The 15,477-nt window shown below is 41.4% G+C and overlaps 1 protein-coding gene across 7 annotated transcripts in view; it reads right to left on the minus strand.

Annotated features, from left to right (window-relative positions):
• NEK10 (NIMA related kinase 10) overlaps positions 1–15,477 on the minus strand; it is a 225,098-nt gene that overhangs the window by 177,307 nt on the left and 32,314 nt on the right. For 6 of the 7 annotated variants that reach the window (XM_087430638.1, XM_087430637.1, XM_087430634.1 and 3 more), the window contains one exon: positions 9,266–9,350. The exons of the other annotated variant lie outside the window; for it this stretch is intronic. In XM_087430638.1, coding sequence (XP_087286764.1) covers positions 9,266–9,350 — 85 coding nt within the window. The remainder of the gene's footprint in view (positions 1–9,265; positions 9,351–15,477) is intronic. 7 annotated transcript variants of the gene reach the window in all.

The raw sequence follows: 15,477 nt of genomic DNA on the forward strand, positions 1-15,477 counted from the left end.
CTATTAATAGTAAATGCTCTCAGGTTATCCACACTGACATTTATCTTCAGGCCAATGTGTTTCAGATGGCCCCAACCTGTTTAATTAGAGCTGTATTGACGTCTCTCTCCTTACTAAATGTGCACACAAGGAAGTTATTTGAAATATAAACATTAGCCATCATTCCAATTCTGGGAAATGCATGGTGGTTAGTACATGAGTGTGAGAGAGAACAATCTAGTTCCACCATGAAGCCAACTGAGTGGGCAGGCTGGGAAAAAGGCTCGGGTTCTCAAGGCCTCCTGGGTCAAGGTTTTCTTATTCTGTGTGAAGTGAATTTGGAAATACTTAACACACCCATGTTTAAATTAAGAATGAAGGGACATTTATAACTCAATTAAAAATAGTTCTATGACTACCTACTAATTTGAATTCTCATCATTGCTATTCGCTCTAGAAGAGCTATAATTAAAGAGCATAAGAATATTGTATACATTATCGCTAGTTATGGTAGGATACTTTATACACATAAAAATAACATTTTAAAACTACTTATATTTATTCAACAAATATTTTATCATTCCTGTTACATAAAAGCTCTGGTTAGGCTCTGAAGAGGACACAAACATCAAAGATAGACGTCTACTTCACTGAGCTTTAGGCAGCATAAGGTAAATTCACAAATACCTGGAATTTAAGGCAGAATTTGGTAAGTGTTATAAGAAAGTTATACATGAAGTGTATGATGCCCCAGAGGAGGGACACATAATAGCCTGCTGAGAGGACTAAGGAAAACTTCCTAAGAGTGGTAGCCTCTGATGGGCTTAGAAGAATGGGTAGATGTGCTGAGAAGAAATGGGGAAATAAGGAAAAACAAAGGAGATTCCAAGCAACGAGAACAGTAGGCTCAAAAGTGCATAGAAGTTGTATAGAAAGAACACCAAGATGTTCTATAACTCCGAAAAGTACTTCCGTAACTCCGTGAAGGGCATTATTGGGAATAATGCTGAAAAGTAGAGTAGGATCAAATTGTAGGAGGGCTTAGACATAAGCCTGAACTTGAACTTTGTCATGCTGACCGTGAGACCCGATAAAAATATGTGAACAAGGGACGGATCAGAATCAGCTGTAAAAACTTTCCTCTAGTGTTGAAATGAACTAGACAGGGAAAGAGGGTCAACTGGAAGCCCAACTGGTTGACAGCGGCAGTGGGAAGGAGAATGGGAGGCAAGGATAGTCTTTGAAGAGGTACAATCAACAGACACAAAGACACTTTGGAAGAAAGGGAACAAAGTGGAAGATATCACCATATTTGAGCCTGGGTGATTAGGGGACGGTGACATGATTAACAGACACGGAGAAGGAGAGAAGAACAGACTAGGTTAGAGGAGAAGACTCAGTTTTAGACATGTTGAGTTGCTGATGGTGTATCCAGGTGAAAAAATTGAGGACAAAAGATTGAAATCCAGGAATCACTGACATGAAAGAGATTTAAATTTGAAGCTTGGGAGTGAGAAGACACCAAAGGAGAGAATAAGGTTTCAATTATTGGTCATGGTGATGGCCATTTTTAAATGTTTACCTTGACAAGAAATATATCTATCCAATGCAGTAGTCCCCCCTTATCCATGAGGGAGATGTTCCAAGACCTCCAGTGGATGCCTTAAACGGAGGATAGTTGGTGTTACCTGCCGTTAAGTCAGCTGACTCCCGGCGAGCCTATGAATGAGTAATGTCCTCAACAGCCCTAATCAGCTTCTGTAGACTCATGCCTATGGCTTCCCTTATGGAATCAATCCATCTCATATTTGGTCTTCCTCTTTCCCAGCTGCCTTCTACTCTTCTGAGCATGATTGTCTTTTCCAAAGAATCCTGCCTTCTCGTGATGTGCCCAATGTAGACCAGCCTCACCATTATCATTTTTGCCTCCAGCGATAGTTCATGCTTAATTTGCTCTAGGACCCACTTGTTCATCTTTCTGGCAGTCCAGGGTGTCCACAGAGCTCTCCTCCAACACTGTATTTCAAATGAATCAATTTTTTTCCTGTCAGCCTTCTTCACTGTCCAGCCTTCACACCCGTACATAGTAATTGGGAATACAAGGGTGTGTATAATCTTGGCCTTAGTCTCTAGTGACACTTCCTTACTCTTGACAATCTTTCCTAATTATTTCATTGCTACCCTTCCAAGCCTCAGTCTTCTCTAGATTTCCTGGCTGCAGTCTCTATTTAAATTGATGACTAAACCAAGGTTAACAAAATCTTTAGCAATTTCAACGTCTTCATTGTCTACATTAAAGGTGTGTAGTTCTTCTATAATCATGATTTTTGTCTTGATGTTCAAATACAGTCCTGCTTTGGCGCTTTCTCCTTTCACTTTCGTCAGAAGTCGCTTCACGTCACTGTTGCTTTCTGCCAGTAAGGGGTCAAGTGCTGAGGCACACCCATTTCTTTCAGAGCAGCCCATAGTTTTTCATGATCCGTGCGGTCAGAGGCTTTATTATAGTCTATAAAACATGGACTAGCCTTCTTCTGAGATTCTTTGGAGCACTCTAGTAGCCAATAATTAATCACAATCCTTGTATATGCCTCTCCCTTTTTGAAATCCAGCTTGGACATCAGGCATTTCGTGCTCCATGTAAGGTAAAACCTTTGTTGCACCACCTTGAGCATCACTTTACTTGCATGGGAAGTTAGAGCAATGGTCCTGTAGTCACTGCACTCCTTGGCATCTCCTTTCTTGGGGATTGGGATGTATATTGAGCATTTTCAGTCTGTAGGCCATTGTCTTCTTTTCCATGTTTGTTGGCATATTTTTGTTAACATTTTGACAGATTCAGTCTCTGTGGCTTGAAATAATTCTATCGATATCACATCTACACCTGATGATTTATTTCTTCCCAGTACTTTCAAGATAGCTTTCAGTTCACTTTCTAGAATTACAGGTTATTCTTCATAGGACTCTTCTTCAAAGGAATCTGTCATCCTTTTGTCCCTTCTCTATAGATCTTCAGTATACTGTTTCCATCTTCCCTTTATTTTCTCCTGATCAGATAGTATGCTTCCCTATTGGTCATTCAGCATTCCTACTCTAAGTTTAAATTTCCCTTTGATTTCTTGAATCTTCTGGAAGAGACCTCTTGTTGTTCCTTTTTTGTTGTTTTCTTCTTTCTCTTTGCATTGCCCATTAGAGTAGTTCTCTTTATCTTTACGTGCAAGTCGCTGAAAAACTCTGTTCAGGATTCCAACTCTGCTTTTGTCACCTTTTACTTTTGCTTCTCACCTGTCCTTAAAAATTTTTATTGTTTCTTCTGTCATCCACCTCGATTTTTGTTTTCTCTTTTTACCTCAGGCATTGTCTTTTCACATTCTTCCTTAATAATATTTCTGGTTTCAGTCCATAGTTCTTCTGGTTCTCAGTCAATTAAGTTTAACAGTGCAAATCTGTTGTTTATGGGGACTTGAAATTGGTCTGAAATGTCGTTTACATTGTATTTTGGTACTAGGATTCTTTTAGTGCTCTTCTTCAGCTTTACCCTGATACTTGATATTAACAGTTCATGGTCAGGACCACAATCTGCTCCTGTTCTTGTTTTGGCAGAGAGAATACAGCCTCTTCATCTCCTACTTCCAGTTACATGGTCTACTTGATTTCTCTATTGGCCATCTGGTGATGTCCATGTATACAGTTGTCTGTTCAGTTGCTTGAAGCAGATAGTACCGAACCCTACATATACTACGTTTTTTCCTACACATACATACCTATGATAAAGTTTAATTTATAAATTAGGCACAGTAGTTAACAATGATAGCTAATAATAAAGTTGGCTCTGGGGCCAACTTTTATTTTATTATTAAGTAAAATAAGGGTTACTTGAACACAAGCACCGTGATTCCCCAACAGTTGATCTGATAACCAAGATGGCTACTATGTGACTAATGGGCAGGTGGCATGTACAATGTGGATACACTGGACAAAGGGATGATTCAGTGGGTGGGATGGAGCGGGACAGTGCCAGATTTCATCACGCTACTCATAATGGCAGGCAATTTAAAACTTATAAATTGTTGACTTCTGGAATTTTCCATTTAATATTTTCACACTGTGATTGACACGGGTAACTGAAACCACAGAAAGTGAAACTTCGGATAAGAGAGTAAATATTATTGTAATTAATATCAGCAATATGGGACTAAGTCAGTGTTTCCCAAACTATGTCCTGGGAATAATCATTTTATTCTGTGCAGTGGGTGGTATTAGGCATTCTACAAAAAAAAAAAAAAAAAGGAATTTCATGGTCAAATTCAAATTAGCTTGAGAAATGATAAGTTAACCAGAGTTTAACAAATTATTTTATCTTAGGACTCCTCAGAGCTTTTAATATGCTGCCGCGCACTAGAAGTCTATAAGTCTCCAATGGGGGAACTAGCCTGCAGCTTTTCCTAAACATCATTAATCAAAGCACGCTTCTTTTTACAGAATACTTATTAACTCCTGTGGAACACAGTTTGAGAAGCATTGTTACAAAGTATAGGAAGGGGAAAGAGGCTTTATCACTCTCAAAGAATTTGGGGGGGCTGGCCCCGTGGTGTAGTGGTTAAGTGCGCGTGCTCCGTTGCTGGCAGCCCGGGTTTGGATCCCAGGCGCGCACCAACACACTGCTTGTCAGGCCATGCTGTGGTGGCTTCCCATATAAAGTGGAGGAAGATGGGCATGGATGTTAGCCCAGGGCCAGTCTTCCTCAGCAAAAAGAAGAGGATTGGCATGGATGTTAGCTCAGGGCTGATCTTCTTCACAAAAAAAAAAGAAGAAGAAGAAGAATTTGGTTGTTATGTACTCAAGAATTTACCCTTCATTTATTAAAGAAACACTTTCCCCTGATGCTCCTATGGAGACGGGAGCAAGGCCAGGAGATTGCTCACAGACCTGTGGTCTTCCTTGTATTTCCTTTGGTTATACCAATGGGATTGCTCCAACCCAAGAGTGTCAGCTCGAGAAAACCAAGACCACAAGATATGCACATACCTGGGGTTAACAGTTCTGGTTACTGAGCTGAAAAGCAAATATGACTGCATGCTTGAATTACACCAACACTTCCTGCATGCCCTTTCAAACCTCAGCGTTATCCCCCCAGTCACAGGCCAGAGGGTCACAGGACTGGGTTCTGTACTTCTGAGCCTAATGACCTGGAGAAAGTCTCCTAGTCAATCTGAACTTCAGTTCAATGTGCAAAATGTGAACAAATGTCCTTGCTCTCCCTTATTCCCTGAGTTTTTCCTTATTTAAAAAATCAATACAATAATATAACACTGATAAAAAGTATGTCTAAAAAATGTTAGTACACCACTATTTTTACCGTGGCCGAAAATGTCAGTGCCATTAGATACTCTCATCCTAAACCTACTAGACAATTAACGAACGCTGACACCCTGCAGCGAGCCCTTCATGCTGCATCACTAACATGATCACTTTACGTCTCTGTTCAAACTCATCAGTGGTTCCACACTGCTTAATCTTTGATCTTGATTCTAAGGCCTTTCTATGCACTGGCCTTTACTTATCTTTCCCGGTATAATAGTAATTACTCTTCTAAGAAGCTTGGTATATTATATTTGTAGGGAGTGAGTAAAAGGGAAATATAAGAGAGGTTTCCAAAGTTTCCTACCTTGGAGTCTAGGGGAAAGGTGGTGCTTTTAAAAGAATTAGGAGTTGATTCTGAAGGTTCAAGATGAGAACTGAAGAGTTATTGAGTGTTATATGCTACAACAGTAGTTCTCAAACTCTTCAGTCTTGTACTCCTTTACACACCTAAAAATTACTGAGAACCCCAAAGAGCTTTTGTTTATGTGGGTTATATCTATTTATAGATAAATTTGTGACTTAAATAAAGGGAAAATTTTGATATTAGAGATATGTACCTGTGAGTAAAGAACAATAAAATGATAGTTGAAGCCAAGAACTTGGAAGATAGGGGAGAAGATGATAAAGAACTTTGGGAAGATTAACATTTAGGAAGGCAGAATTAAGGAAAGGAATAGGTAAGAAATACATAAAAAAAAAAAAACCACTGAGGAAGAGCTAGCAATTTTCAGGATCAGTGGAGGCAAACAGAAAATGTGGTACAGGGTGTGTGCTGCTAGAGATGTTGGGGATGCAAGTGCTAAGATAAGGCCACTCAGCTCGACTCTCTTTTTATCGCTGTTTCTAACGTAACCGTAGTGTCAGAGGTTTTAAGATTTTCTCTTTATCCTTGATAAGCAATGTCCCATGGGCTCACTATAATGAGTCTAGGTAGGCATTTATCATTATCCTGCTTGGGACTCCGACTACATTTGAAATCTCAGAACATATATCTTCCTTCAATTATGGAAACTCTAAGCAATTACATCTTCAAAAGTGGCTTCTCTTTCATTCCTTCCAGTCTTTTTCTGCTGGAATCGCTATTTAGCATATATTGAAGCCTCTGTGTACTACTAGCAGGCAAGATCCAATCTACAAGCAACCTCTGAGTCAAGGAATGACAACTGAAGCCTGGCACACTATGGTCTATTTAAATGGCTTCCAGAGAGAACCTTCAGTGTGCAAGTTATGCGATACATCAGTGCTGACAGAAAGGAAGTGGGTTCAGGAGACACAGCCCGACCTTTCAAGAAATGCAGTAATGAAGATAAGGTGAAGATTTGAAGGGGTAGCTCAGCCAAGAGAAGAACACTTTTATGATAGGGGAAAATAGAAAGGGAGCCACTGATACCACAACAAAGAGGGGGGAAGTGTAAGCCTTGGCAAGGAGGTGGGATATTTCTTCCGAAAGAAGAAGAGAAGTAAAGTTGCATAATAATCCAAATATTTCAAGCCACAAAGAAGAGAAAATAAGTGAGCTCCCACTGGGACAGCTTCAGTTTTCCCTGAGAAACAGACGATGATGTAATTTGACAAGGATGACAAGGGTAGGGGGGTTTGGATGTGAGAAGTGGAGGTGGTTTGGAACAGCCACTGTGGATTCTGCAATACCGATTCAAAAAAGAGAAGAAAGGAATGCCTAGCAATGGCGAAGGCTGGCTCAGATTCACCGGCATAAATCGTAATAGACCCTTGCATAGCTCTGTGACTTCGGCCAACAATTCTTGGCAACTCAAGATGTTAAACAACTGCCTGAGCACATGCTCTTCTTTGTGGGAAGAGTGCCAGGAGGATAGATTCAGAGAGAATCCCCTTCTATGGAAAGACTGGAAATCCAGGAGAGATTTAGTTTAATATGTGTTTTGGTCGCAAAATCCCATAAACAAAAAGGTCACTGAATTCTTTCCTTTAGAGAGCAGTAAAATCAACCCTGTTCCAGTCCATCAAGAACTAGGTTAAGAAAGGCAGTACTTTAGATGGAGATCAGCAGCGTATGACACAATGTCATCAATTTTCTGAACAAACAGAACATCACTAAGGCAAATATTTTGCTAACTTCTATAAGTCTAAAAACTAGATCTCCTGCTAAAAATTCACCTTCCTCCATGAATATTTCTATTAATATTATATACACAATGTTCTCATCCAAACTGATGCGTATTGGAGAATAAAAGTGGGTGCTATTAGTAACTAAGAGGGAAAAATTAGTACATACTGGGCCTGATCCAAGAAAAGTAGAACATGTGGTCCACACTTATTATATGTGATCCACACAGAATTGCAAATGGCAGCTCAGAAACACAGGGAAAACACAGTTCTGTATGGTTGGTCATAGGAAAGAAGGATGCTACCTTCCCAGAAAACTGAGCAACCAGAACAGAAAGCCATTTAGAGTATATGCCCTGAGTCATATATTCAAAGGATTGTGGTTAGCTAAACTATAATAGCACAAAGCCAACTTAGAACACAGAGTGAGGAAGGGGGTGATTCAACTAATGGAAAGATGTGGAGCCACCATGACTCCCAGAAGACTCAAATCAGAGCAGGCTTTGTAGGTAGCTAGTATCAAAACACGTTTTTTTAAGTGCCAAGTTTGGAGAAGATGGTTATTGGGGTAATAAAAGGAAACACATTCTAATTCAAATAAGGATTCGTCAATAAATTGAATCCAAAATAAAAGATCTTCAACATAGTCTGAGCTTCCTAGTAGCTTATCAGGACAGGGCATAAAAGGAGATACTTCTTAGGAGAAAAAATAATCTGTGAAAATTACTGAAGCATATATGAATAATAAGAACAATCTTTAGATATTTAACATTGGCAAGCAGAAACAATAACGATCAAAAAGCAATCTTGAGGCTTTGGGGTACTGTTTCTCAAACTGTGGTCCCCTGATTAACAGCATCGGCATCACCTGGGAACTTGTTAGAGACGCAGATTTTCAGGTCCACCCCAAACCTACTGAATCAGAAACTGTAGGGCAATCTTTAAGTCCTCCAGGTGTTTCTGAGGCATGAGAAAGTTTGAAAATGTCTGCTTTATGGAAGCAGTTATCTAGCAGCTGGGACCGGAAGGAATAATTTTCAAGGTCCAGGTGAAGTGCTAGGTAAACTTTTCTTTAGATCTTCACCACTAAAGCACTAAGTCCTTGCTACTCAAAGTGTGGGCCATGGACCAGTGGCATTGGCGTCCCCTGGAAGCTTGTTAGAAATGCAGAATCTTGGGCCTCAGGATGCATCTACTGAACTAGCATTTGCATTTACAAGATCCCCAGGTGATTCCTATGCACACTAAAGTTTGAGAAGCACTAAACTAGAGGCAGCACATCCAACTAACTAGTGAGAGAAGAGAAAGATTCTTGACCTCAGAAGCCTCATCTGAGACAAGTGGGAGGCCCCTTGCTCACATCTAACTCAGTCAGGCTGGACATCGGGAAGGACATGGACTCTGGAGCAGCTACTAAAGCTGCAAGCCCTGCCTTTCCCACTGGCTGCCTCTGAAACCCCCTGAGGAGGCCCCCACTTGTCACTGCTGACTTTGACCTGGTGAGCCACTTAGCCTTGAACACGCATGAATGTGTAGCCAAGTGTGCATCACTCTGGACAGCCAATGGTTTAAAATGCCAGGTAATAATGAAAACATGGACCAAAAGTTCAATCCACTTAATCCCACTAGTAATATAGTAGAAATAGACAGATATTTTTTGTCCCCATTAAATCAATTCTCTCATATCTTTTTACATAGAAGGCAAGATACTTCCCAGAATTGGAAGCTATAGAGTTGTGAGAGAAAAAAAAGTTAACACGGTCTGCTTCAAAGAAAAGCCCACCAGTTGTGCCTTTCATCTTCATAACAAGTAAAAAATATTTTATTTTTTCCAACCAACCTGATAACATGGATCCCTCATTAGTAGTCTCAGACAGATCAACACTCTCAGAAAATGAATAGATGGAGCTCGATTAACCCACTCCCTGAAAGAGGAAAACAAGAGAGAATATGTTTGTTCTCATTTAAAAGACCAATGCGACAGTTTATGAACAACGCAATACTATGAAGGAGAACAGGAACATATAAAGGAATAAGCACTAGTTTATCTCAGACTTAATCTGCGATAAGGACTCTTATTTGGTACCTGAACACTTGAGCCATTTTAATGCAAAACACATATAAACCATCTTTATCACTATGAAGTAGAGGCCCCTGAAATTATTTGGTTCTCAGAGCCCTTACTGACTCAGGGCAGCCCCTGACCAAAACAAATAGCTAAAATGTCCAATAGTTAGGTTCAACTTAATAAGAATTTATGCCCTAATAACTTAGCATCCACTTGAAGAAAAATAATACACATACATTGAAAGAAAAGTATTTTTATTTCACTCTTAAACAACCACATTTACTTATTAATGGGGCGTGTGCACCTGTGGATACTAAACTTCTCAAGCCTTGGAGTCAGATTGGAGACCACCATCGCCATTTCCTCTTCCCCCTGGTTTTCACATGGTACTTGCTTTTATCATAGCAACCGCAGAAAACCCAGCTTCAGAAAGATATGCCATTGTCTAAAGGAGAAAGCACGATCTGAATGTAGAGATTGTAAACTATCTTGAGTAGTTTGCACTGGATCTGACTGATGATGTGTATCAGTTTTCCTTGAAAATTTAAAATATCTCATGACACCACTAAGGGTTTTCTGCAGCCCCCAGGGCCTTTTGGTGGGCAGTTTGGGAAACATGGTGATAGAGCATTTTCTTAGATCGGTTTCCCCAGAAGCAAACCTAAGATGAAGGTTGAAGTGCAAGTGAATGATTAAGGACATACTCTCAAGAGAGACCATTGAGAGTTGGGGAACGTGGAGGAGAAGGGAAAAGCCAAGCACGGGCGCCATCTCAAGCAAAGTCCCGTCTCAGCCTGAGCCGCTGGAGGGCTCTGCAGGGTAGACTAAGCCTTAGAGTTGTCCCACATGGAGGCAAGGGCTCTGGGTTTTCCCACTCCCAAAACTGCTGTCGTTGGCTGAAGGCTGCAGGAGGGACCAGGGATCAAATGCCCAGGCACGGTTGCTCTCTGCGCCTGCAGGCAAAGTGGACTCAAGGAGCCAGAGGCCACACAAGCGCTATTGGACAGAAAGCACCAAAACCAAAAGAGGGAGGATCTGAGGGTTCTGGGCAAAATACCAACAATATGCTACAGCTCTGTACCGTACAACAAGCAAATACAGAGATTCATCAGAACCTTCTGAAGTTAAAGTAACAGTCTATGGAGAAGTTGCATTACGACAGAAACTGAAGGCGCATTTACTAAAAATCAAGGACAGAGGTAACTAATGAAACTGGGCCTGTGCAGAGAAAAAAAAAAAAAATTTGCTTCAAACATCAAATACATCCAATGTCCAAAATACCATAAGCAGATTTCTGATGAAATATTTAACTTAAAGTATCACTTCACTGCCATCAATTGATATATGTATGTACTCAAGTGAACTTGTAGAGGCTTTTAAATTATGATCCTTTAGCAAAGAATTATTTAGTCATATCCTTTTAAGGTTCTTTAAAATAAGGACAATTGCGATTCTGCTGCTTTGCTGAAGGAACCAGATAATGCCTGAATTCAGAGGAGGTCACAGGGCCTTGCACCCAGTAGCTACTCAAATGTGCATTGATTGACCAGTTCTCTGATTTTAGCCAGCGTTACAAAGGTAAGCAGGGACTGGTCACCTCTCACTTCGCACTACCTCCTCCACTGCTACCCTGGTTCAAGCCACCATCATCTTTTGCTTCAGCTATTGGGAAAGCCACCCATCTGGCATCCCTCCTTCCATCTTTGCCCCTGCTTTACTCTTCTCATATCTGCCAAGGTGATCCTTTACAGACACAAGTCAATTCATGTCACTCCTCTGCCCAAACCCTCCAATAGTTTTCATCTCACTCAGAGTAAAAGTGAGAGTCCTTATCATGGCCCACAAGGTCCTGCAGGATCTGGCCTACCCATTGCACCTCTGACCTCACTCCTAACACTGCCCCTTGCTGACTCCCTCCCAGCCACACTAACCTCCCCTCTGTGCCTTCCACACAGACCCTCCCATCATGCGCTGAGCTGGGAGCCGGTGCCTATGGTGCCTCCCATGACAGCCTTTTGTGCCTTCTTAACACTGGAATCTCCCAAAGAATTAAAAAGATATTTTTCTGACATGACATGAGGCCAGTCACATGCAGTTGTTCTAACCAAATTGTATGTCTTGGTGCAGAAGCCTCCAACACAGCACAGACTGGACTCCTGAGGTGAGGAAAGGGGGCTGGAACAAAAGGCATTCCTTGCCAGGTGATGCTTGTCTCATATTGCCCTCCAAGCTAGTCCAACAGTGATGCTTAGTACAGATCTTAACAAAAACATAGAACAAAAAGTTTTTTCATACTTTGCAAGAAAAACTGAGAAAGATAATAGAAGCTATTCCAGACTAGGATCTGCATAATTTCTCCCACCCTCTCCCACTTCTACCTCCACCTACACAGGTTATGCATCCAGCAAGGTTAGGATACTTTAAAGATCTGCCCCTCAGTCAAGTGGAGCATTTACTTGAGCTGTGGTCCCAAGCCAATCCTTGCTTGGCTTGTCCCATGTTAACCCTTGGCCTTTGGTGGTGGAATTCAGCTTTGTCTCCTCTATAGTCGTGAGAAATTCAACTCTCCCCCTAGATCTGCCCATCTCAAACCTGAGTACACAAGACCCACTCTTCTCAAAGACACAATGAACATCTGTGGTTACTGCCACTGGAGGTGTCACTCCCCCACCCCACCCCATACACTCCACCCCAAGCCACTCACCATTCCTGCCATCAACTAAGACTTAGCTCATAGGAAAGAGGTTGGTGAATATGCTTTTCCCATAGCTTTATATTGCCAGAGGTGTTTGAGTGCTCCTTATAGATTAGAGCCCCCAGCAGAGACCTGGCTCTGCAGAGAGAGGTTGAGCGATATGTCTCAAGACCTTCACTGGCTGAGAATTACTCTTCCTGCCATCACCAAGCTCCTGGCAGGAGCTGTCCACCACAGCTGCCATCACCACCATGGCCCTCCTCCAGCCCAAGCACCATGATAGTGACATCTTTGCTATGGAGGCAAAGGCAGAATAAAGGCAGAACTCAACCTGCCCCAGAGCTGCCAGTCAGGCAGAATTATCCAAGGCCACACTGGGAGGCAGCACCTCAGTTTATCCTGACTTCCCTGCCCTGGGAAAAATATTGTAAATTTGAAATGTATTTTGAATTTAAATCACCTATTGGAACACTTGCAAGGATGTGGTTATTCTGAGGCTCCTATTACAGACAGGATACTTTAATCTTTATAAATAGGGAGATGGCACAGGACTGCTTTCCCTTTCAGGTCCTGGGGTTAGCTAAAGATAGCAAGGAGCCCGAACTGTAGTGCAAATGTACTACATCCCAAAGATCTAACAGAAATAATGATCAAGTTGCAACAGCTGCTGGCAACCTAATGCTGTTTAATGCTGATTGCTTTTCATTATTTAAGAGGAAAAGCCGTGGGACATATTGAGAGATGATTCATGCTACAAATATGTGTGCGCTTGGTATTTTTCCTCTTAACTGTATACAATCTTCATGAGGAAAGTTCATGACCTTTCCAATGTTTCTTCATATTAAAATAAATATGAAAAGTTTTTTTCTGTTTCCTCCCCCCTCTAAAAAAAAAAGAAAAGGAAGAAAATTCCAGAATAGTGGTTTTTTTTTTTTTTTTTAACTATTAAAGGAGTGTAAATAAATGAAGGCTTCCAGAAAAGTCTCAGAGTTGAAAGTTCTCTTCCAAGCAAACGGCATTTTTTGTTTTGCAATTTTGGAACTGAAGCCCAAAGCTATTAATATTTCTACGTAATTCTGGCCTCTGCTGTTGTTAATGTAAATAGAATTCCTGGTGTCTGCGTCCTCTGGCTTCTCCTCTCTGAGCATTGACCTCTGAAGAAGCAGTTGTTCCCTCCTTGGCTCCCAGCCATTAACCCCCTACAAGGACGCGGCACATCGGATGGAGCTCTGGTATTCAAGGGGAATGGCGTGTTCTGTAAGACGATATGTATCTCTGTTTGCCAAGAGCTGGGAGACTAGGAAACACACAACTTAGTACAACCAGAGAATTACAGAGAAGAATAGTGACAGACTATAAAGACAGGTGTCTTCGTTTTACTGAGTCAGCCACCGCAGCCTGAAGACACTGAGTGACCGGCCCAAGGCTGCGCACAAGTAACAGAGCTGGGTGCCTGGCTCCCCGGCCAGTGCTCCTGCTGTCCCTCCCCTTCACCCAGGTACTGTAGGAGGGACGACTGAAGGGAAAGTGACTCTCCAAATATGTTTACTATGGGAAAGGAGTATTTAGCAGAGTGGCAAGGGGGTCCTTTGATGCAGCTCTGAAAAACTTGTCGGTCTGCAAAGATAGTGTTTCCCCAGAGGATATGTCCCAATATAGCAGGCACATGGTGTCGGATTCATGAGCGGGCAAATATTATCCCCTCTTGTGACTGAACTTCTGCCACTGCTTTCACAGGATTATTAATACATGGCAGCGTGACCGGCTCCCACGGCCTTTGTCCAAGACCACCTGCCATGACTGTCGGCATCAGAGGCCACTTTCTGCTATCAATATAAAAAGAGGGGGATAAATGGTACCACCAGAGACGCGGTATTTGAAAAGAGAAAGGACAGTTGGGCTTTCACTTTCTTGCACCGTGAAGGAAACCAACATGTGATGTGAGAGCTCCGTGTAAAAATCCATCACGAAGCTGTGGTATTGAATATTGAATAAAGCTGCAAGTAAGATAAATGAGAGAGTCAAATGACCTGGGGTTAACTGAATCCAGGGGCTGATACAAATGCCAGAGGTTACAACCTAGACCCCCATTTGTAACACGCTTCCTTTTGTCTCTTAGTCAGAAGCAGCAACATCTTCATTGTAGGGTGTTATTTAGCTTGCCCTTTTCATGTTGTAGTACTATTTTCATTAACACACAAAGCAACAACAAAAGAACTGCCACCTTTGACTCAAAATTTAAAAGCGGGGCAATTCAAGCCTGTTTCAAAATAAATATTACCTCAAATTCATAAGACAGAACCCTATTTTTTTGGACAGTGGAAAAAGTAAAATTCACACCAAAATAGACACAGAAAACTTAAAATAAATAAGAATTCGTGTGAAGAAATTAATTATAAATGAATAATCAGGGAACCTTTATTGACTTGTTCCACTATTCTTAACGGTTCTTTGTTCTTCCTCTGTCTCCCACTAAACCTAGCCCAAAATAGACACCCAATCAGAAGTCCATCCAATGGATCATGATGATCTCTAAAGTCAGAGAGAGATTGAGCAGAAAGGACTGTCTTCTACATGTTTCTTCTACAAAGTTGATGGAAGTTTCAGAGGTAGAATGCTTTCAAATATTTACTTATTACCAACTAGAAGCCAGGCACTGTTACACACCCAGGGGCACAGAAAAGGACAAAACCATGCACTTATGTTCACAGAGCAGAGTGAGCAAAGATAGAGGGATAGGAGTAGAAGTCAGAGAGATGGCAGGAACCAGATCTATAGGGCTTTGTAGAATAGGAATAGGGACTTTGGACTTTATATTTTGGAAAGTCACTGAAAGGCTTTCAGTAGAGGACTAACATAATCTGACAGAGATTTTGAAAGGGTTCTTCTGGATGCGGTGTTGAGAATAGTGTAGGGAGCCAAGGATCAAAGGATGGAACCTAGTTAGCCAACTGCAATGGTCCAAGCAAGAGATGATGGCAGCTTGGAATAGGTTAACAGATGGGGAAGACTAAAGCTGAGAGGAGGGAAAGTTGAATGAGAAAAATCAAAAGTCCTGTTTTAGGCATGTTAACTTTGAGATGCCCAAAGAAGAAAAAGTCCATCAATCAATATGAGAGACAAAAGATGAATTTACAGAAAGAGAGAGCTGTACTTATAAGGCACGGTCTCTCAGAGCAAAGTTCACAGAAGAGTTCAGGGATGGGTGGACTTTCATAAGTGGGAATGTTTGGGGATTGGTTGATTTTAGCCATGGAAACATGGTTCCTGGAACGTGTCTGTCGCTTAT

Source organism: Ceratotherium simum, chromosome 5 (assembly GCF_057802395.1).
Source record: "Ceratotherium simum simum isolate JZ-2026a chromosome 5, ASM5780239v1, whole genome shotgun sequence".
NCBI lineage: Eukaryota > Metazoa > Chordata > Mammalia > Perissodactyla > Rhinocerotidae > Ceratotherium > Ceratotherium simum.